The following is a 24776-nucleotide window of genomic DNA, read 5'->3' as shown; positions in this document are numbered from 1 at the left end:
AAAGTATTCAATGTATTCTTGGCTGTAGTATCTTTTTGAGGATTAATGTTCTTTTATAAACATGTGCTTGTTTGTGGAGGAATAGAGGGAGAAGAGAGAAACCTATATATTTATTTTAACTTATACAAATATGCAACTTCTCTAGTTTACATATCTCAACACAGAGGAACATGTATTATACTCAGGTAGCAATTTCTAGAGAAATTTTAAAAAATTCCTAGGGAATAAATAAGTTTGGAAGTCATTATGTATGTTAATAATTTATTCTGCAGATAATCTCTTTAATAATTATCTGTATGTAATTAAATCTATGGGTTCCTCATCAGCTGATGGATGGTTGGTTGTATCTGTGGACCCAGAGGGCTGGCTGTAAGAGACTTGAGCATCTCCAGATTTTGTTATCCATGGTGGTCCATCCTGGAGCCAATCCACCTGTAGGTACCAAGGGATGATGGTATTTAACATATGCCAGACACACTAAAGAAAGATTCTGTACATGTTCATGTTTGTTTGTGTGTATACAAATTTATCATCCCTATTTTAAATATTACAAAACAAATATTTACCAAAGTATAGCTCATCTAAATAACACAGGTAGGAAGAGAATAAGCCCAATTCAGACCTAGGATTGTCTGAGTCCCCACTAAATAAGCACTACACTATAAGCCTGTATATAATGGAGTTGAGAATCCCATAATATATATAGAATCACTATGTGCTGTGTACAGTGCTATCTACTGAAAATTTCTAAAAACCTGATATTTATAGAATTATAAGAATCCACTAGCTAATAATCTTTGTTTTTAATTATTCTTTTCATTGAAATACTTCTTATTAGAAAAATGTTAAAGTAATGAGGCAGCTAATTCTTCTTTTACCAGAATGACATCCTTTTGGTTACAATCCCCTAAAACAAAAGGATAAGAAACCTGGTAAATTTTAGCTACAGATTCCTACATAAGCATGTTTTAGATAACTATTAGATTAAGTTTGGAATCTCATTTGTACTAAGTCAATTCTTCCCTATCCCCTAGCCAACTTCTTGGCAGCAGTTTTCAGTGAATTATTTGCTTGTATTTAGAAAAAATGAATTCAAAAAATAAAATAAAACTATTTGAGCCATGTGATGCGGGAGCCTAACAATAGTAATTAATTCATCACCTGATGAAAAGTCATAAAATCAGCTTCCAACATCATCAATGGTATTTTACGTGGATAAGAACATAGGCCTTTAGTTGATTGTTTTGTGATTTTGAGTAATGAGATATGGTGTCTGAATTGCCTTTCATATTTCTTGCTACTTTGTATTTTAGTGTATCTTACAAATTGCCATTTATTAATTTTGTCACAAAATGAATTTCTGCTTATTGATAGATTCATCTTTCTGGAAAGAAATACATTTAGCGCCCACCACATAATGAAAAAACTCACATTTTAGTCAAGTGTATCTATTGTACCAAGTCTTGAGTACCAATCATAGATTATATGGTTAGTTTTATTTCTTATATTTCTTCATTCTTTTTTTCTTCCTACAGAATTTGACATACACAACATATACTTCTTGATGCAGTTGCAACTACTTATTATTGTTGCTTTTTTAAATCTATTTTCTTCCTATCCCTTTACAGTTTTACTTCCAAACCACCAGTCCGCTTAACCTATACAGTCATAGATAACTACTTGCTTGTCAAAGCCAGTGATGTAAAAAACAACCTTATTTGTATTAGATTTCTATTTCTCAGCTCGAGTCATAAATATACCTCTTTAAGGAAAAGTAATTATTACATAACTTCTTTCAGGCATAAATTATCTTTATTATGTTTCTTGTAGATATACAAACATAAAACCAGACATAAACTTCCTATGTCTTTAGTTTTCATGCAACTATAAGCCAAAACAAATGTACAAATTTACATAGAACAAAACCAACAAAATTTGAACTAGCAGAATTCATATACTTTGACATGATACTCTTTTGCTGAAAGTAAAATACATGTAACAACAGGTCAGATTGCCTATTTTCTGTGCTATATGATGATAGGATTCTTCCATTACATTCTTCCCTGTGCTATATGATGATAGGATTCTTCCATTACATTCTTCCATTACATTTTTTTAAATTACTGTAAAAAATGCTTTCTGGTAACGTGTGCTATAATTTTGGTTTGCTGGCCAAAACTTCCAAAACTTCATGAGTGCAGTAAGCCAGCTTCTCTTATTCTGTCACTGTCCATGGTGATAGCATCTCAAAGTTGTTGACAATGTAATTGTAAACAATGATGTAAGTCTTAATTACTAGTCTGTTGCCCAAAATTCTGCCATTTCTTCCCCCTCGATGTGTCCTTTGGCATTGATATGTTCTGCCACCCTGGTCCTATTTTATTTGCCTCACACCTTGATTATTTCAATATTCTTTGCAATAATCTCACTGGCTTTTCTGCTTCCAACTGCTCTGCTTCAGTCTACCATGCACAGTATTTTCAAGCTAATATTTTAAATCCAAGTATATCATGTATAATACTATGATCTTGCAATAGCTTTTCTTTACCAGCTCTCAAGCTGCTTTTGCCTCTGCTGGTTGCCCACCTCATCTGCTCATCCCTTTATCAGAGCACACCTCTCTGTTTCTCTCCCCCACTTATCGTTCACCCTTAGTTCACATAAATACCTGCTCCCTCCAACTCATATAGCAAACATGTAACACACAAACATAACAAACCCTTGCCTCTCTTTATTTCTTTTTCTCTCTTTTTTAATGTTGTCATCTTTCACCAGATGCCCTTCTTCCATCCTTCCATGTAAATCCTGCTGGGACAATAGGTATGAACTGGGGACATCACAAGTCACCCTAAGCCTAAGCCCACTCTGATAACTCTTTAGGTTCAGAACATATATTTCATTTACAGAGAATACTACCTATTACTCTCTAATTATGCTGAGTGTTGAGCTGTCCTACATATTCTGTAAGGCCATGTGCGCAAGTACTATAATCTGCAGAGTTTCTCGTGCAATGGAGAATGTAGGAAAAAAGTATAGCACAGTTGTTAAGAGCACAGACTTAGGTGTCAGAAGGAACTGGATTCAAATTCTATCTCTACTTCATGTTACCAGTGAGAGTTTGGACATAGTACCTAATATCTCTGAGTTTTCCAATTTGCAGAATGGATCTTTGTACCTACCTCACAGGAGTGGTGTGAAAGCTAAAGGTGACCACTGGGGTGAGGTGATCAGCATTTGTGAAATAGTCAGTGCTTAATACATAGGAACTTTTATGATTGACTTTTTACGAATTTAGTTGATGCTTTTGAATAAGTGTTAATTTCCTTTCTTCTTTATCCTGGAATTCTTAGTGGCTTAAAAGTTGGTGCAACAGCAGCCACAGTGGCAGGTTCAGAAAGGCTAATTTCATCCCATAATTATCTAGGAAAAGGAAGGAAAATACCATGGGGATTGCTGGGAAATAGATTTTTGTTTCATATCTGCGCTATCTTTGTCTCTGCTCCCTTGCAATCCCTGGGAGTATTTCTGCACAGGAATGTCTCAAGATATATAAAACCTGAAAAGTATGAAACCAACTCTTTCCTCTGTTACAGACGGGGCATGAGAGGAGAGATTTTGCTTTATTTTGTGGGAGCTGAAGAGTATCATTAATCTAATTGTTCTGCACATAATCTCTACTCTACACCCCATGGAGTACTAATGAGATCTCGGTCCTTCTCTGGAGGCCTCTGCTTTCTCATCTGAAAAATGAAGGGGTTGGACCAGGTGATCTCTAAGGGTGCCTTCTAAATTTAACAGTCTGAGTTGAAGAAAAGCTTTGAGCAATTTAGCAGAAGGCTAAACAAAAAAGTCAGGGAAAAAATACCCTTTTTCCAAGCTCTGTGTCTTCGTGTCTTATTCAATTGAACAGAATAGTCGATACAAAATGTCATTTCTGACTGATGTGCAACAAAGCACAAACCAAATGGATAGAAAAAAACTGTGGTGACCTTAGAATTCTCTTGGCTCTACTAGAATAAAACTACTGAAACACTCTTTATTTCTATCAAAAAAGTTAACTCTGAGCAAATTACCACTGTTGGCTCCAAGTGATATTTTGTACTCTCCCTGATAGCCATCTTCTTGACAAACAACACAGCCATTTCAAGCATTATTGCAGAGAATCGTTGCAAGTGTCAGAAATGATGGCTCTGTTAGACCCAGTCTGATTATCTGCTTCAGTGTAGTTATAAAAAGAGAGAGAGGAGAAAGGAAAAAAATTTATCTGAGATAAAATACTGTCTCCTCAGTCTTGGAGTTTTTAATTGCTGCCTCTGTCTATAAGCCTTGTAAGGTGAGCTCTCTAAGATGCTAATTCACTCACTCCCATCTTTAATACATGGTGTCTCGTTCATTTCCTCCTCTTGCTTTACCCCAGACCTTTATGACTTTTCACGGGGACCACTGCAGTAGTCACTTAATTCACTTTTCTCCAGTCCTTTATCTTCCAATCTACTTTCCACATTCCCATCAAAGAGTAGTTTCCTAAAGTTCAAAAATGGTCATGTCTCTCCCCAGTATATACAGAGTAATTTTAAAATTACCTAGAATTTAGGGGCCTCTGCCGTTTCAGGATCCATCAGCTTTTCCTACCTTATTCCCTCCTCTTTTTCACTCTAGCCTCTATTCAGTTTGGATTATTCACAGTCCCTGCATATGTCTTTAGTTTTTCCTAATACCTTTGTTCATGCTGTTCTTTCCTTCTCCTGAGTTGATTACCTGCCTCCTTCAACTGTACTACAGTCGTACATCTTTTAGGCACCAATTTGGCTTTCACAAGAACCCTTGGAGATGCCCATAAATCCCCAAGGCCAAGCTAATCCCTTTCTTCTCTGGGCCAGCACTTACTTCTGGTGCTGTCATCACTGTCTTCGATTGTAGTTGATTTTAGTTTTAACAAAGGTCTAAAGCATCGTATATGCTCAACAAATATTGTTTCTAAAATTCAATTGGCATTCCAGGTCATCTTGTCAAACTTGTTCCCTAGCTTATAATAAAAGTTTAAGTTGCTATAAATAACACTTTTTCTTATTATGCAATAGTTATTACTAGAGCCCAGATTTGGAAAGGTAGGGGAGCAGAGTAGTTTGGCCCTTCTCAAAGTTTGTTTTGTAGAATATTGGTTTACACATTTTTTTATTACCAATAAAAAAAGTTGCAGGGTGAAGTGTTGAAAATGCTCCTTCTTTTGCTCACCCCCTCAAAAAAGCCTTTCCCAGATCAATTTATTGAAAAAAAGTCCTCACCGCTCGCTGCTTTCAAGCCCTTTGCACTCATATTTTTCCTCAGGGCTTAGTACCTAAAATAAAATGTATATTTGTTTGCTTACGGTCTGCCTTTTTGACTAGAATATAAGTTTCATGAAAATAGGAAATTTATCTCCTTTACTTTTGTATCCAAGTTACTTAAAAGCCTAGCACAATGCAGATGCTTAATTAATATCTCTTGACTAAAAAAGTAAATTAGAAATTCTGTATGAGTTTTCTAACCCAGCATTTCCCAACTTATTTAATTACACACATTTTGGGAAATATTCCATGAAGCTGTATTCCCTATTCTTAGATGAGCTGAGAGGTAAAGGTCAAAAATGGAAAGAGATTAATAAAGATTCACAGCCAAGTCTCTGTAACTTACAGTGGGACAGTACCAATTTTAAAAAAGAAAAATGCTCAATATTAGAAAAACAGGAGGAAGTAGCCATCTGGAAACTAGATGGACCTCTTTATTAACTCTAAGTAGATACTGAAGTTCTGGGAAGCCACTTGTAAGGCTTTCCCAATGACCATAATCAGAAATAGTATGTTGGATACAAAATCTAGTTCCAGGTAATTAAAAATTTTAGTTATTAGAAATTAAAAGGCCAGTAAAAAGGCATTGTGGCATAATCGTTTTGACAGTCACTGGTGTTAATAAAATGTTCCTAATTAGTAGCGTTGTGTTTATATGTTCATTGGAAGGCTTTAAACCAAATTACCATGTGAAGAAGGGATCAGTTTAGGAGATGTATACACTGCATTAACATTTATATAGGTATGTACATTCTTGAGATTTTCATAACATTGGGCTTTAAAATTATATGCAAAGATGCTACTTCAAATACACTTAGCAGCACAGGTGTTCTAATTTATTTTGATGTTAATTGTTACATGCTCAGAAATTCAATTTTGGCTTTATTTTCTTACTAAAGGGCTGAGAACATATTGCAAAAATTTCTGATTGTGTCACAAAATGGAAAGGTGAATTTTCTAACTGGGTTACTTTCCTACATTCCCTGCATCCTGCCCCTAAACACCTTTCTCTTCAGTTTCATGTTCAGATGAATCAGAGAATGCTTTGTGGTTGCGGACTCTGACTAAGGACTTTTTCATAATCAGTGAAACTTATCTATTGTATGGCTAATATCTAACCCTGCCTGAAATAACTTTTGTTCTCCCGAGAAACAGCAACAGAAAGATGATGAAATATTCCATATTATTCTTGGATCTTCCCTACTTACCCCTTTCTCTGTGCCTCCAAGCATCCTCATCTCATATATCCTAAAATGGTTCCATCAATCCTATTGGCTGGGTGAGGTTCTGTGTGTTTTTTTTTCTTTCACTATCAGTGCTCTGAACACAGTAGTTTCCATAGAATAGAATGCTGCCTTCCATTTCTTCATTCATCAGCTGCTTGTAACCTAATCCCTATTCCTAAAATTCGACTGAAAGTCACAGGCTACAAATCACAAAATCATGGAATCTGGTGACCTCGTTTCCTTTGTAGCCTCCTTGCTCCAACTGCAGCATTTGACACATACTTACTTACACAGTAAGTCTTTGAATCTGTGACTGTTTTCTATGTCACTCCTTACTATCTGCCTTCTTCTCTAGCCATACAAATGTAAGCATTCCCCCAGAGTTTTGCCCTCAACCCTTGTCTGTGTGATGTATTCTCTACATGGATGATTCCATCTAATTAATCTACTTCTTGCATGAAATATAAGGAATAGATCCATGGCATAGATCCTGTCCAAACCTCCCTTTTTATTATCTATATCTAACTAACGTCATACATCAAACTTAGCATGTTTAAATATAGTGTATTTTTTCTAAAACCTGAAAATAACTTTCTAAATTTTTTCAAACCTGAAAATAACTTTCTAAATTTTTTCTCTTTCTGATCTTCTATCTAAAATCTGAATTGTCTTCTACTTTTAAATTACTTCTGTTTTAGAATCTGTATCTTCCTAGTCTTTCCTCTTCATTCCCCAGTTCAAGCTCTCACTATTTCTTGCCTTTACTATTGTAGTAGCCTCCTATATTGTAGTAGCCTCCTAATTGGTCTCCGTGTCCCTAGTTTATTCAATTCTTGTCCCTCAGTCCTGGCTCAAGCCACCCTACTTATTCATGCTAGGTGCCATCCTACAACACAGCTAATCCCACCACTTTGCTGCTCGTAAGTCTTCAGTGTTTGCCCACCCTACATCTAGAGAATGATGTCTGTGTTTGTCATCAACCACAAACATTTACAACATAGCCTCATCTCGTTTTACTGAATTTCTTACAGCAAATGTTTATTTTAGAAAATGTATAAAATAGATAAGCAACAGAAAATATCCTAGCATTTAATTTTCGTTTCATTTTTTTTTTTTTTGCCTCCTCATCATTATGACCAAAGCTAGCTGTGAATCATTCCCAAATACATCTGCCATTCTTCTTTCCACGGCTTTCCATGTTATTTATACCCCTCTATCTCACCTAATTTCTAATCCTTGAAACCCTATCCGGCCTTCACTATACATCACAACATTCTGTTTCTCTAAGAAAACTTCCCTGGTATTTGAATCTTTGTAGAAGAAATGAATGATGATATATATAAAGCATTTTGAGCTATACCTTGGAAGTTATTCGTCTCTGGTATATTTTATATTTTGCCTTTTTCATAGTCAGGTAACTGCTGTTGTTTTAAGCCATGTACATGTTATTCCAAAACTAAACCTTAAGATTCTTAAATGTATCTTAAAAACTAAATCTTAAGATTCTTAAATGTATCTTATTCTCTTTCCTAGGATTTGCATCATTTCCAGGAGTTGATAACATAAATTGTAGCATCATGATGTTTGCATGGTAGAGTGGAATTAAAGAGAAAAGTTAGGAAATAGAAGTGGGAAAAGAATAAAGATGGAGGAAAGAGAGAGACCCTATCCTTTTAGGGAGATGATGAATCCTCTAATACTTCCAAGGACAAAAACTTCAAATTGATTCTTTTGGAAGGTCTGACTTAAAAGAGTGAGTAGAGGTTGGTATTTGAGAATATACAACACTGGTAATGGTGGTGTTTGATGTTGAGCCAGTTCATAATTAGCTCCATCCATTTCAGATGCAGCAAAAAAGAACAGAAGCAAGATTCTATCACTGGGAAAAGTTGGTAGCATTCAACCCTAATAGAATCGTCTGGGTGCGGTGGCTCATGCCTGTAATCCCAGCACTTTGGGAGGCCGAGGTGGCCGAATCACAAGGTCAGGAGTTTAAGACCAGCTTGACCAACATGGTAAAACCTCATCTCTACTAAAAATATAAAACTTAGCCAGTCATGAGGGCGCGTGCCTGTAATTCCAGCTACTCAGGAGGCTGAGGCAGGAGAATCGCTTGAACCCGGGAGGCGGAGGTTGCAGTGAGCTGAGATCATGTCACTGCAACAGAGTGAGACTCTGGGCGACAGAGTGAGACTCTGTCTAAAAATAAATAAATAGATACATACATACATACATACATATATACATACATACATAAATTGGCAGTGGAAAAGGGCAGTGGAAAAGGGGGTTGAAAAACTTGAGAAACAAGTTTAAAAACAAGAGATTGTGCAGAAAGAGGCTGTAGATAAACTTCCTCCTTGAGATTCAAGAGCTTCAATCTCTTGGTGATGAGCAGTTGAAAAGATTTCCACTTTCCTGCAGTTGGATAAGCACCACTGCTACTTTGACAAGCTTGGCTCCCTGTGCGTAGCTAGGATACAGCTGAATTTTGATTCCATGAAAGCTCTTCGGGAAGTATTTTTACTATGCCACTAGCATTGTGCATTGGTTGCTTTGCTATGTGTCTAAATGGATATATTAGGAGTTAGTGAAACTTAATAGAGGGGCAAGCATGGTAAAAGACAGGAAAACAGCTTCTGACAGTAGGAGAACAAGTGACAGTAGATGACAGGCAGTAGTGGAGATCTTGCTGCATGGTCTGACTTGTTGATGGATGGCTATGGAGTATAGAGAATACAGAAGCATCAAGGAGGACTGAGGTGTTTAATACAGATGTCTGAAAGTGGGTGAGTGTCATTTCCTGTGATAGAAAGAAAGGGAAGAGCTGATCTGAGGTGGCAGCAGAGTAAGCAGGACTTAAATTATGTTTTAGCCTTGTTACCTAACATGTCTGTTAGACAGCTAAGTGGAGATGCAGTACATGTGTCTGTAATGCAGCATCAAATGACATTAAAGTCTGGAACTATTTGAACTAAATAAAATATATATAAAACAAAGGATGCTGTGCTGAATCCTGAGGCATTTCAATATTAGAGAAAAAAGAGCCAGAACTGAGCAATGGCAAGGTACTTACTGTCTGTGTAAGAACTGAGATTTGGCACAGGAAGAGAAACAAAAGGGATATTAGTATTATTATTATTATTTTTTGAGATGGAGTTTTGCTCTTGTTGCCCAGGCTGGAGTGCAATGACGTGATCTCAGCTCACTGCAACCTCCGCCTCCCAGGTTCAAGTGATTCTCTTGCCTCAACCTCCTGAGTAGCTGTGATTACAGGTGCCCACCACCAAGCCCAGCTAATAGTAGAGGCGGGGTTTCACCAGGTTGGTCAGGCTGGTCTCAAACTCCTGACCTCAGGTGATCTGCCCACCTCAGCCTCCCAAAGTGCTGGGATTACAGGCATAAGCCACCGTACCTGGCAAAAGGGATATTAAATTTTTATTTATTTATTTTTACTATTGAGCATGTTCTGAGTACCTTTACATAATTCTCACAATAATCCTATGGTATGGATGTTAACCTTCTCATTTTAAGGGGAAGAACTTCAGACTTAATGGAGTTAGATAATAGGGAGATGAGCTCATTTTTTTTCGTGTTACTCATATCCTAACTTTTTTGTTATTGATTTCTGCTAAATTTCCCAGGCTACTTTCAGAACTTAGGCTATAATCTAAGGTACATGTGGACTTTTATTTTCATTTGGGAGCTAAAAGCAGCCCTGGAGTCGGACTGCCTTCTCAGCTAGGTTTCTTGCTTCACAAGGGAAGCCAGGTGTCGTGATGAATTTACCTCCTATTCTCTGACTAGTGCTTATCAAGAATAGAATCAGAAGGCTTAGACAGAAATTTTACGTGTTAATGTCCTCTTAACTGGGAATTAAAGTTATCTCAGACTCCAGGAGAATGACAAACTAGAGCAGTGAAACATGATTGTTCACATTTTAAAGTACCTTAGCAACAAACACACGTACAGAATGTTTAACACACTAGTCTCCTTCCTTTTATCTGACTGTTATTTTCAAGCAATTAAAACTAAGTCATCTTGTTGGAGTTTCTGTACAGAGAAAAGCATAATTACATGGTATTGGAACCAGAAAACGAGTTCTAGATCTATATCTATTTACCTATTTCTTTGTAGAAATCCCCTATTTATCTTTCTACTAACTAAGATATGTCAGATATGTATTTTTGTTTTGTTTCATTTCTTTCAAAAATTTTTCTTTCAACAAGCTTCATTGCATATTTCAGCTCCTATCTAGCAAAGTGGGTGGAAAGTCAATCTCTATTATTTTACGCTCTCCTCCAGCCACAAGTCTTCCCTTGCACTGAGCTTTAACAAGCTTTATTGCATATTTCAGCTCCTATCTAGCAAAGTGGGTGGAAAGTCAATCTCTATTATTTTACGCTCTCCTCCAGCCACAAGTCTTCCCTTGCACTGAGCTTTGAGACTTTTCTGTATCAGTCATTAGCCACTGATGTGCCCATTTCCTATACATCACGGTACCATCACACCTTTTCATTTCACTTTATCCAAGCCTAACTCAATACAGGAGGATCTTTGGGGAAGCTGACTAACGACCAAGGGTCAGCCATGCATCCTGCAGCATCCTCTGCTATTGGGCTCCCTCACCAGGCAAGTGAACAACGAACAAGGCTTCACCCTCCTGGACAAACACTGCCCCTTGTCTTCTCTCCTGTCACTGCTGTATCTGTGTTTGTCTCTCCCTCTCCTTCCTCCCTCCTCTTCTTCCCCCACTTCTCCCTTCTTTTTATTTTCTGTTTCTCTTTCTCTCTCTACCCTAAAAGATTCTTTCATTCTGTATTACCCCCGCACCCCGCAATGGAAACTTCAAATTTTCTGTCATGAATAAAGGATAAATTAATTTAGTTCAGGCAGCTATTGCTTCCAGTACTGCTAAAATTCAGTTGGGCACACATTTTAAACAATAGCCTAAAAAAGTAAGAAGAAAAAAAAAACAGCAAAATAAAAATTGATATATAAAAAATTTTCCATCTTACATATATTTAAATACAGTGATCATATCACATATTAGCATTCTTTTATGCAAACAAAACTAACCTTAAACACTTCACAAGATTTTTTTTTCTTGGTCCTTTAATCATTTGTGATATTTCTCTGTAGACTTGATCCAAATATTTTCCTTTCTAAAATTCAAAGATCAAAACTGGAATCAGTTCTTTGAAATGATTTAATGGAAGCAATTATACTCTCAACTCATTATGTCTCTCTTTCATTTTTCCTTTTTTTTAATAAAGCACTTTTTAAAATTTCATACCAGGCCACTTTCCTAACTGTTCTTGAGTTATAATTCTGGCCATAGGTACTTCCGAAATTTCTCTTCAAAGCAATGTTTAGACATCCTCTGAAATTATTATTACTTAGTACCTGGCTTCTTCTGATGAGAGGATATTCCTATTTTCTCGGAATTTTATAAAACAAAAACATTGAACTGGAACAAAAGGTATAAAAAGTGATAGTGAAAAATTAATACATTTAAATATATTCATGTAGTTTTGTTTTCATTTTCAATATTGAAGTTGAAAATAGATAAGACTGAGCATGAACAATTTTAGAGACCAAATACAATTTCAGCATGCTTTGTATTCTTCCAATTTGCCCCCAACTCCACTATTTCTTATTGAACAGTCAAGTATTCTATTAGTAGAAAAAATATGCATCTCTGGAGTACTGCAGTTATGTTTTCATAGGATCAAAGAATCACAGGAAAGTAAAGATGAAAGTAATTTTAGAGGTCACTGAATCTAATCTTACAACTGGCAGGAAACCACATCTCCCTGCTTCTGAGAGGTAGCAGAAAACCTGTGCTTAAGGGATCTCAATCATGAAGTGAAAGGAATATGGTTTTTTCATTAGACAGACAGGGATAAAAGCCCTGATCTGCTACTCAATCAAATTTTGAAACCATTTTGAGCTTATACAAAAAATAATACCAACCAGTACGACTGCTTGCAGTAAATGAAAAAAAAAATATCTAAAAAGACGTCGTATTGCACGATAGGACATGATACATAGGCAATCTCTCCCTACTTCACACACTTGCGCTCCTTTCCAAGGCAGCCTACGCCTTACACTACATAGCATTTGATTATTTGAAATCAACAACCACTTAATCATAAATTTTCCTCTTCTCTAGCGCAATGGATTTTTCTCATTCTCAATGTCTTCAGTCTTTCCTGATCTGCCAGGTTTCCCAAACCCCACTATCATTATCTTTGTTACCATGCTCTGGTATCCTCTAGTTTACAGGAACCCTTCCCTTAGAATACCATGTCAAGAAAAGTACACATATGGGTAGAACTCACAACTCCCATGAGTGGGCATTTTGCTTAATGTTGCCCAAGATTGTTCTTTCTTTTGTAGCAAACTTGTCCATAATCATTAGAAACAGTCTATGATGTTCAAAGCAGTGACACTGGCTTATGTCTTTTGAGTAATTTCCTCGTTTAGGGGCTTTTCCTGTGATTAACATAATATATTCTAAATTATATTCTGAAATCCAGCTAGAAGAGAAGACAGTTTAAATGGGGCTGGGGATCCTGTGACCACATAGGCTATGCTTACATTTAGGCCAATGGGAATTATCTCACTTGTGATATTCCTTTATTAAAATTTTCACATTTAAATAGTTGCAGTTTTTGAAAAGTCCTGAAACTCTACTTTTAATATTCTAATTATAAATGTAATCTTTGGAAAGTTTAGGTAAGATAACAAATTATCTAGAGTATTTTGAGTTATTTAACTTCCTGGACATTGATCTAAACTGAAAATGAATATCCTTCTCCATTTCCTATCAGACTATGATATAAGCAAACTGTGAATTAGGGAAACTAAGTTCTCAAGATTCTTTACTATTTGTTACTATGGAAACTTAAGAAAGATTTTTAAATTTATTTCCTCATCTAGAAAAGGTGTACGTTCAACTCGAAGACTTTTTAAAGCCATTTTTACATCTGAGAATCTATGATCCTGTGATTTCTTGTGCCACACTCACAGCTCTTATTGATACCAGATTCATTATATCCATTTTTACAGAGATCTGCAGGATTTAAATCTAATACAATTCAACAGTCCAGGGCCTGAAACGTGGTACTCTATTAATATTGATCCTTCAGATGAATGTTGAGTCAAATAAAGCTCTGCAAGATATTGGCTCTAAAATCCTGGCTCGTAATTTCAGGATGGTATACCCATAGCTTCAAACTTGAAGCATGTAATTAAATGTGAAATGTTCTCATTTTATCATGGGAGGAAATCAGGTTGGTGGTCAGAAGGAAAGATTTTTCAATTCAGTTTTAATTGGTAATTTTCCTTTGGGAAGCTTGAATAGCTATAGTCAAAGGAATAAGATATCAAATAGCAAACCTATTAATGAATAACTACCCAGCAGGAGAAGATAGGAAGACTGACTTTTATTTTTAGAAGTCAGAGTGATTTGAGAGAGTATCTGTGATGGGTGTGACTTGTGATCTAGGATACAGCATAGATACTTGCAGAAAAGAAAGTGAAATAAGCAAATGTCATCAAATCATGCACGTTGGATTATATTTACGGATATATCTCCTCATGTAGACAGTGATGTGTTTAAAAGTGAGACATGTCTTTTAACTTGTTTCTATTTTAAGTGACTGCTTTGACAGGTCTTTAAAAAATAAATAAAAAAGATCATTTTCTATCCTGCAGATTTAGCAACTGCCCTTAAGTGTCTGATCTTATCACATTTTCAGTGGAAACAACATTGTGATTTGCTTCCACGGTGATGGCCAAAACTAATGATATTGGAATGCCAGAGTACCTTGCAAGCTACTGAGTAATTATTTGTCATAATCTCCTAGTGAGGAAGTTACTAATGTTATTACTTAAAACATCCCTTGCATTTTGCACTTGCAGGGCACTTACAGATTCATTGGTGGCCATGAAGAAATGACCATTTGTACTATTCTTAGTAGGAAGCAGTCCCAAAGTCACCTGTGTCTACTCTGATACAGTCATGGGGCTCAAGCTTTAGGTTCTGAAGCAGCCTCCTAGGCCATGTTGCTTTAAATTCCAGCTGAATATAAGATGATTACATGTGAGACATCTTTAATATGTTATTCTAATTTCCAGAGATGGAAGTTAACAACAAATTAATCCCGTTGTAAAACTGCCCCTCTACAACAAAAACAAAAACCTTTTAATTTAGTGATTTTCACTTGGAAGACATATACAACATGCAGACTGGAAAATTTTAAGTATTCCTTGGCAGTTGTAGAAAATAAAGCCATCTGGCATAAATTATTCCCCTATATTTGGAATAAGGACCATTCTAAGATATTTTCAAATTACTTTTCAGACTTTTGAATGCTCTACTCCTCAGCCAGGAGGAATATCTGTAGGGTGGCTCCACTGAGAAAGTGTATTTCTCTACTATTATGTTGATAAATTGTGGCCAATATGTTAAGCTAAATTTATAATCAGCATATAATATTTATACTATGATGATTGATTGATTGGTTGATAGATGATTCTATACTTCTTTCCTAACAGGAGACATTGAAAAGGAATCAAGATTTCAATAAAATTATTAAGATTTTCTGCAGATAACCTTCACCTTAAAACTAGACAGATTAGGAGGTAGTGCTAGGATAATATTAACGATAATAGCAACCACAATACACAGGAAAAGAAAACCAAATACCCCACGTTTTCAATTATAAGTGGGAGCTAAACATTTAGCACCCACGGACATAAACATGGGAAGAATAGACACTGCACACTATTAGAGGGGAGAGGGAAGGAGGGGAGGGTGGTTGAAAATCTACCTTTTGGGTACTAAGCTCACTGTCCAGGTACAATATACCCAAATAGCAAACCTACTCATGTATGCCCCTGTATCTAAAATGAAAGTTGAAATATTTTAAAAAAAAGAACTATATCTTGCCTCCTTCTGCCCCTCTCCCTCTCCCTACCTCCCCAACACATGCCTGCATGCATGTTCTGTGACTGAGCCCCCTCCACAGCTGGCTGTGGGTGGAATGAACTTCTTTGAAAAGCATTTTCTCCTCATTGCCAGAATTGTTCAAGCATGAGATAGACCAGTTATTTTCAACTATTCTTTGCAACCAGACCAGAGCATGATTGATTTGGTATAATTCAAATTGCTGTGTCATCTGCTTGACATAATTATGACTATTGTTTACCCAAATATAGTTTGGGGTGGTACATAAATACTTTCTTCTGCAGAGACATAAACAATTGCTGCTGGTAAGATCAAGCTGCATGTCCTGGCCCTCTGCTCCTCCACCCACCTCCTGGTACATCCACTTTTGAACACCAGTGGGCTAGGTTAGTGGCTTGCAACTTGGTTTGATTATACATCTCTACCAGTTAAAAAGGTTCTAGGTGAATAGTATCTTTATCTAGTTAAAAAGATTCTAGAGAAATACATTTTAAAAGGTGCCAACGTAGGCGCACAAAATATCTCGGCTCACAGCATCTGTCCTATCCAACCCACCTCTGGGACTTTGCAAGGCAGCTCTTTTTGTGCACCTACGTTGGGACGATCTCATTCATCCTAACCTCACTTTCCAAGAAGGGAAATGGAGGCTTGAAGAGACAAATCAAATCTCTCAAGCAGGCAGAACTAAGAGGCCAGGTAGAATCTGAAGGCAGACTTTTGGCCTCCAGATCCCTCGTATTTAGCCAAGTGGGGATGCTGGCCTGCCTCCTCGTATTGATGTGAGCCTTAGACAAATCCTCCTGTGCCAGGCTTGATGCCAAGTGCTTCTAAGAGGTAGAAAGATGAGCGAGACAGGGAGACACAGACACAGACCTGGAGGGCTTCCTGGAAGCAGTGGTACTTGATGGACGCAAGAAGTGAGGAGGGCGAACTAGTCAGAGATGGTATATGTGTGTGTGTGTTCCAGGTGATAGAATTGGTACACACAGGGATGAGGGTGCCCCACCCAGGAGGGTTTAACTTCATCAGCAGGCCTAGAAAAGCCATGGAAACTTCCAGCAGGAAACTGATGCTACTAGAGCCATACTTTAGAAAGGACAGGAGAAGTTAGTTATGAGTAACAAGGGTAAGAATGAGCATGACTGGAGTGGCTAGGAGGAGGTGCCTGGTGCTCTGAGCAGAGGACATCATAAAACAAATATATGGTTTCCTGACCATATATGGTCTGGATACAAGGGAAGGGGTCCGGTGTGACTCTTGATGTCTATGAAGGTAGACTAGCAGGGATAGAGGAAGGGTGGCAGTGGTGAGCCTGGCTGTGCAGGCTGTGATCAGTCAGGCTGTGGGGAACTGAGGGCTGGAAGGGAGTTGGGCATTGTTTATGGGGGTTGCGTGAGTAATAGAATTCCTGATGGAGACAGGAGATGTGGAAACAGAGAGGTAAGAGGGGATCGCGGGGGCAGAGCGAAGTATGAAATACAAAGAGCCAGGGCCCAGCCTCTCTGCTATGCCAGCAGTGACATTCGGGCTGGGTGATTGTGGCAGGGACTGTCCTATGCATTGCAGGATGTTGAGCAACATCCCTGGGCCCCACCTGCTAAGATGCCAGTAGCAGTACCCCCACTCCTATAGTTATGACAACCAACAATCCTTCCAGATATTGCCCAATGTCCCTGGGTAACATCACTTGGTTGTAAACTACTGCCTTAAAGATAAATGATAAGAAGGTTAGATAGATAGGTTATAGTTGATATATTTATATGTACATATAGAGAGAGTCTCATGCTAAAGCAGGGTCTCTCAGTCTCAGCACTGTCAATATTCGGAGCTGAATGTTTACAATGGACTGTACAGTAACCAAACTATTGACTTTATTCCCTGAAATGTTAGCTGATTGGCCTGATAAGTAGAGTATCAGTACTCAATAAGAATGAAGTAGAGGCCAGGCACAGTGGCTCATGCCTGTAATCCCAGCACTATGGGAGGCTAAAGCAGGAGGATTGCTTGAGCCTAGAAGTTCGAGAAAAGCCTGGGCAACATGGTGAAACCCCATCTCTATAAAAAAACACAAAACTTAGCTGCGCATGTTGGTGCACACTTACAGTCCCAGCTACTCGGGAGACTGAGATGGGAGGATCACTTGAGCTCGAGAGATAGAAGCTGCAGTAGGCCATTATCACGCCACTGTACTCCAACCTGGGTGACAGAGAACCTGTCTCAAAAAAAAAAAAAAAAAAATGAAATGGAGAACTTAGGAGATAAAAAGAAGCTGAAGGCATGCTCTTTCTTGAAAATCTATCAGACCTGGAAGGAAAACCATGTATGAAAGTGACCCAAAGGAAGTTGAGGAATGCACAGAATGACCTCTAGAGGTTCCTTTCAGCACTAATGATCAGTGAAGGAGACTTACAGACCCTGGTGAACTGACCCCAACCAGGCATTGGCTTGCTGCTTTTTTCCCCTACGTTGGCCAGTGCTGTCACAACACTCACTACAGCAACTCCTTCCAACCCTGCCTTGACCTCAGCCTCTGCTGCTGGAAATGACCACTGGCCCATGGTCCAGAGGGTGTGGCTGGCACAGCGGAGGGGGAATGTGCCTGATTTGTATATAAAAGCGCAGTGGCTGGGCAAGACACACAACGTGGACAGAACCAAGTTTATGGACCAGCCTTCCATGTGAAATTTGACTTCTCCCTCTTTGCTGAATTGGTCAGGTTAACAATGGTTACCCCTGGATTACAGGAAGGGCATGTGCTACAAAGCCTCCTTGGAGACCCACATGGCCCTCAGATGAGCAATTGTTCAGATTCCTTTTCTTTTTCTTTTCCATGGGAATAAGCTTTCCTCTCTCCAAAGTACATGTTTTAGGCTTTTTTTATTTTCTTGCTACTCCCAAGGACCTGGTGATATTTTTCTTTACCATGCATTAAACAGAATCTGTGAGTCTTTTCTGGAAAAAAAAAAAAAAAAGGCAGGAGGGAACATGCTAGTTAAAAAGTTTCTAGGTACACTACCAAGATGTACCTATTTATTGATACACAAATGGCATAAGTTATTGAATGCTTGCTATAGGCATTCTCTAAGAACTTTGTAAGAATTGACTTACATGAGCTACTTCATAGCAGTTCGATGATATACATGTTGTTATTATCACCACTTTACGGATAAGGAAATAGAGACATGACATACTGAATGACATGCTCAACGCCACTCCACTAGCAAGTGGCAGAACCAAGCTTGAAACAGCTGGTCTGACTCCAGAGTCTGTGCTCTGATCTATATGTGCTATTCTACTAATATATACTTTTTGAAATACATGAAAAAGAGTGATTTTAATAGAATGAGATACATATTGGCAATATTGAAGTTCTCATACTTTTGTCCTCTGCTCCAATGAGCCATCTAGAACCACCTCAGATCTATGTGCCCTCCTTCCAAGATCATCTTGGGGGGTTCTTGTAGGGGAAATTCAAACTGCTACCCTCAGGGGTCTTAGTGTCCTTGTCTCTATTTGGATTCTGTAATGGAAATGGGGTCCATAACTGTAGAGTCTCTCCTCCAGTTTGGTCTACCATCCACTAGTTCAGGTCACTTCCCTCCCTACCTCTCTGCTGCCCCTGGTAGCCTGGGCTTTCCCACTGAGACCCAGCCAGGCAGAAAACACCCTCCCAGTATTCCTTCATGCCCCTTTGTCCTCCAGCCTAAACTTTCCAGTCCCCTTATATCAGGAAGTTACTAGGTAATGCACTAGCTCAATGAAAAAATTAATTTGAACATCCACATCATTCTTTCCCTTTCTATCTTCAATCTGTGATCACGTTACCTTCTTGTGAGAACTTCTCTAACTTTCCTATTTAAAATTCTCTCTGTCTCTGTCTCACACACATATGAATCTTTTCCTGCCTTACTTTTCTTCATGGTGCTTTTATCAGATGTTATTCTTATTTTTCTATTCCTGCTTGTCCAACTCAAAAATAAACATTGTTGAAATCTCTATCTGATGTATCCAACCTTGTATTCCCAGTGCCTACACAGCAGCAATTGGTTCATAGTAGACACTAAAAACTTTGGGTTGAAGAAATGAATAAACTCCTTCTCTGGGATTAACAATTAGGGATGTGAAGCCAATAGAAGAAATAATGTAAGGGGAGCTTTTCTTAGTCACTTTAAAAAATATCAATGCCTAAAATACTGTACATTTTCTACCTGGTGTGCTGGAAAAAGTTGAATAGTAACCAAGTTACTCATACAATTGACAATAGGAATAAATGCAAATCCAAAATAAACCCCCTTTTGCTCAGTAAACCATTTGTTTTCCAGGCAGTCTTTTACTTTGTCACTGATTGCATAGTCCTTAGGTTCTACCAAACCATGAGGATATAACAGAGCACAGCACAACATGGTTGATTTGGTGTTTTACACTAATTCATATTGTATGAAATAATTATGATATTTGTGTAAATGCTGACACTGGTGTGGTCAATGCCTGGTCAAAAATTTCTGTATAGGACTTGTTTGGGGATTGCGAAGGACTAGAAATCAGCCGTGGCTAAGTAGCTTCGTTAGAAGTTTCCTTTGAAAAGTTCTACTTTTCATAAGACTGAGCCACAATCAGTTTTTTGCCTGAAAACATAGAAGAGCTAATAGAGAATATACCACCCCTTAACCACTGAATGTGACTGAGATTCTTAATACTCTGAATACTGATGAACTACAGCATAATTATTTTATTTTCAATTTATATCAATATGGTATATTTCAGACTGGCCATAATTGGAGCTGCTTTTAAGCAGAATTATAAACCAACCCCCTACTTTTTTTTATTTACACAGAAAGTAAACAATCTAGAAACGAAGTCTTATTTTCTGTGGTATCACTCTGTAAATATGGGTCTCTTTTCAGATGAGATGTCCACAGGAGATAGATTTGGCCCTATCCAAAGAAGATGAGCAGGAGGCGATATAATTTATGAGCTGAACTAACAGAAGGGTGCTGAGTTGGATTTTATTAAACTAATATTATGGCTGGCAAGGATGGCATGTCAGATGTCTCACTCATTTTAAAGATTGTGCCATTTCAATAAATCATTTTTATAACTTTAAATACATTATATAGGTGCAATGCCAGTAGAGGGTATGTTTAAATATGCCAGACACATTGGTTTGCTTCACTATATCCTGTGTTGCTCATTTCATTTTCTAAAGATGTAGTTATCAGATTATTTTCATGAGCTAATCCATGTTTTAGTTGTATTCATAAAGTCTTGATTTGGTGCTGTTATGCTTATTTGATTCTTCCTTGTACATATGTAATCAACCCATGTGAATATCATTACAGTGTTTCTCTCTTCCTTCTTGCACAAAGAGCTAAAGGAATCTCCTGTTTTAATTCCTTTGCCCATGTAGTACAATGAGAGAACAATACACAAGATGCATTTGGGGAAATTTACCATAAGATTTCATCTGAAAGAGTTGTGTTATGTAAGATAATGCATTGTATTTCAGAATATTTAAGGCTGAATTTTTTTTACTGTGTGAACTCTATACTATTTTCTTTTCCCCCCCAACTTCCCCTCATTTAACAGCAGACAAACCCAGGGAGCACTGAATGAATCCGATGATCCTGAAACAGGCTGTCTAACTGATAACAAGCCAACTTCTCGACACTTCTATCCTGTCGCCTTGCTGCTTGTCAGCTCACACCTGCTAGTTGTGTGGCTTATTTTAAGTCTGGCGTTACTCTTAGCCAAATACCAATAAGTTTTATGTTGTATTCCTTTTTCTTTTCTACAAATGACAATGAACTTTAAATTATGGGGACAATGCTGTAATATTTTTACATTTTCAAATTCACAGAATTTAAAAAATGTTAAATTGTGTTTAGTTTGTTTTTCCTAAAATCTAAAAAACAAAAAGTACTATGCATTAAGTGGATTATTTTGCTCTTTTGTTCATGGAAAAGTGTTTCCCACTGTTAACTAGCTCAAGAAGAATTTTTAAATTACTGTCTTTGGAATATGACAAAGAACAGAATCCTGAAAGCTTGAAGTTCTGAACCTCCTGTCCTCATCCCATTAAATTTATTAAAGAAATTAAGACTGAATTTGCACAAACACTGAAACCCTGAGACAAGTTCTAGAGATGTGGGAGGTTGCAGACTTTATTTCCACTGTGCTAATATCATAGATGCCATCTGCTGATAGAAATTTTTTTTAACCTGTTTTACTTCTTTGCTGCAATTAACTCTTTTCTGTCAAGTAACTTTATGGAGAGAATGGCTATTTATGTTTTGTAATTAAATTACCTGTTTGTATCTCTTGTTTGGGTTGATTTGGCTTTCAGAGGACTTTTCTATTCTTTTTAACAAGGTCTTGTTTGTGTCTTGATGTACCATTCCCAGCACTTGTGACTTTTGTACTGTCCATGGACAAGCACTCTTCCTTTATAAAGCTGAGACTTGGCCCAGGCTGTTCAGAAAGCCATTTTTTTTCTCTCTTCCTTGCACAGCTAAAATAATAAAATAGAGATGAAATTTTTCTTTAAAAATCTATAGGGCCAGACTTAATAAATTAAATGCCTTATTTCTAGAACCTGCATCCTTAGGGCTACACATAGATTTTAATGTGTTTTAAAGAGACTGAGAAATTAATTTGTGGAAATGTTATAAAAAGGCAGATATATTTATGAAACTAAAGTGGAGCTGTATTGTGGAGCAAATTATATTTAAAGAGTTTATTAAATTTTAAATGTCTGTTAAGAGTAAAGAGACTTAAGTCATCTCTTTCAGAGGGCAATAATGGTATTGGGCCTGGCCTAGGATTTAATTTTGTAAGATGTATCATCACTTGTGGAAAAAAAAATGTAGAGTTGAATCTTTGTTATTTTTACTTGGATGGTTGCTGCAACTCTGCATTAAACAAATAAAGCATATTTATTTATTCTGTGTTTCATGAAGTTGTACTTTTTCCCCTTTCACCAGAGAAGGATGCCGCATAGAGAATGTACTGAAGAATATCAAATGCAGAAAGTATGCTTTCAACATGCTACAGCTGATGGCTTTCCCCAAGTACTACAGACCTCCAGAGGGGACTTATGGAAAAGCTGACACCTAAGTTTACCAACATGTTAATAAACAGGAACACAAATACATTTCAGTTGGATAATCTTCACCTTGGTCTTTTTTGTTTGTTTTTATTGTCATGACTTTGTGGTGGGGGAGATGATCACAGATGTTTCCCAAAATCTAGGAACTACTTCAATTCATTGTCAGCATATTGCTCTGAAGGAAATCCATTTTAAAAAATCTTACATGATTCAGTACTGTCATTTCTAGTTCTAAGCTTCTATGTGTTGAGCCTAGCTGATTGAGCTTGGTTCACAAAGTGTAAATTTCATTCATGAGTGTTTGTTTAAATGTTTCTGAGGAAACATGGATCATGTCAATAGGACTAGGGGTGATTCACAGAGCACCACTCTCCAACCAAATGGAAGAGAGGAGAGGGGGAAAAGGAACAGATTTTTTTTGTGATACAACTTAATAGCCTATGAGAACACAGTCAACCTGAGAATCAATGTAAGGGATTAAAAAAAAAATGTGTAGCCACTCAATTAGGTAGAGAGTTAACTCATAATCTGGAATTCTGAGGCAGTTTGCAGGTATATTCCACAATGATCTCTACCATCCAGTCAAGGTGTGACTCCTCCCCTGCAACAGGCATATGCATGGAGTGAGTAAAGTGGTCAACAGACCTTTCAAAACCATGGCATCTTTTCAGAACTCTGACTTGGGTTGTGTGATCTAGCTGTGAATGTAGCAATATAGAACATTTAATAGAATGATAAGCAAAACACTGCAATGATCTAAAATTACAAATAAAATAAAAATGAACAACATTTTGATACCCAAAATGAAAATTCCCATCAGCCTGAACTTTATGTTGTGAAGTTCATGAATGTCAGTGAGGTATCTCTGAGATGTTTTTTAGCAGTCATCCTGGTGTAAGCACGCAGTTATGGCATAGGTTTATGTGTGTTAATAAGCCTTTAAAACATATGCAACCACAACAAATGATAAAGTAAAACAATTATTTTCTGTTGCCCTGAATATCAAACTTGCCCTTGCCCTTACTCAGCAAAATAACATTTATAAGTTTTCCAAAATCCCAAAGTAGAAGTTTCCTTAAAAAATCATCTTGTATAATACCAGTATTCAAACATGGGTTAGGTTAATCACCCCCAATCACTCAGGAGATAGTTGCAGAATTTGAATTACAATCTCTTCTTACTTTCCTAGCCTGTGGCTTGTCACGTCTCCAAATTGCTATGCTAAATATGCATGAAAATTGAGGGAGAATGCTAGTTAAAAAGAAATTAGGATTTATCACTGGAATGGAAACTAAGAGTACAAAAGTCTGAATGAATGAAACTTTTCTCCAAATTTTACAAATTCTTGTTTCTTTCTCATTAGAAGAGCATGCTATCCAAAGCAAAGCATAAATCTCCCTTGAAAATAACAGAGGCTTAGTAAGCCCTCTCTTAGCTATGATCAATGGATGATATTATGCTTTCCATAGCTAATGTGATAGCTCCTTGCCTAGGATTCCTGTTGAAATAAGGATTCTAGCCCCATGTTAAGTTTTTCAAATTACTACAAATTTTAGATAAGCGTTTGGAGCTTTTTATATTAGAATTATCAATTTTTTATTTTAGCTAATTACCTGTGGGCATTATACTTGAGGCAGGTACCAAACTACTTACAGCCTTTTTAATGAAAATGTGCTGTGTACTTTGAATCCATTCATAGACAAAATTACCTTGATGTTCTCTTAACTCATTCTTTATTTTAGTGATTAAATACAACCTTTGAGTTGTTCAATATCATTTGAAAATGGTAGGATTTGTGGTTATTTTCATTACCCCATTAGATTTAAGATAGAGAGGCTGGGATGACAGAGGGCCCCTTGAATAGCTATGAAGCCTCATTCAGCATATCAAATGGTAGTCTGAGTTCTAAGAAACCTTAAGTAATTTATCATTCTGTAAACACTCTTATAAGCAATAATTTTTATTTGTATTTTTGAAAACAAACCACTTAACTCAAATATGGAAAAATATTAACTGGAAAGCCAACAGTAGGGTTTTCTATTTTTAAAAGACATTTCAAGGATTGCCTATAATCCCAGCACTTTGGGAGCCAAGGTGGATAGATCACCTGAGGTCAGGAATTGGAGATCAGCCTGGCCAAC

The 24776-nt window shown here is 37.2% G+C and overlaps 1 protein-coding gene and 1 long non-coding RNA gene across 9 annotated transcripts in view; one reads left to right on the top strand and one right to left on the bottom strand.

Annotated features, from left to right (window-relative positions):
• INPP4B (inositol polyphosphate-4-phosphatase type II B) overlaps positions 1-22700 on the top strand; it is an 809117-nt gene extending 786417 nt beyond the window's left edge. For 3 of the 8 annotated variants that reach the window (XM_019025935.4, XM_055384745.2, XM_055384750.2), the window contains one exon: positions 22511-22700. In XM_019025935.4, the coding sequence (XP_018881480.1) occupies positions 22511-22643 (133 nt within the window). In that variant the 3' untranslated portion in view covers positions 22644-22700. Of the gene's footprint in view, positions 1-8086; positions 8537-21116 lie in introns of all 8 variants that reach the window. The other 5 variants (XM_055384748.2, XM_055384747.2, XM_055384749.2 and 2 more) reach the window with 3 other exon arrangements.
• On the bottom strand, positions 311-21976 carry LOC129533071 (uncharacterized). Its single transcript, XR_008679098.1, has 4 exons — positions 21836-21976; positions 17633-17742; positions 11633-11718; positions 311-432 (listed from the first exon to the last, which is right to left on the bottom strand). It is a non-coding gene; the product is annotated as an uncharacterized lncRNA (long non-coding RNA).
• Positions 22701-24776: the final 2076 nt, after the last annotated feature.

This window comes from Gorilla gorilla, chromosome 3 (genome assembly GCF_029281585.2).
Source record: "Gorilla gorilla gorilla isolate KB3781 chromosome 3, NHGRI_mGorGor1-v2.1_pri, whole genome shotgun sequence".
Lineage (NCBI taxonomy): Eukaryota > Metazoa > Chordata > Mammalia > Primates > Hominidae > Gorilla > Gorilla gorilla.
This window is presented reverse-complemented; position numbering and strand designations above follow the sequence as displayed.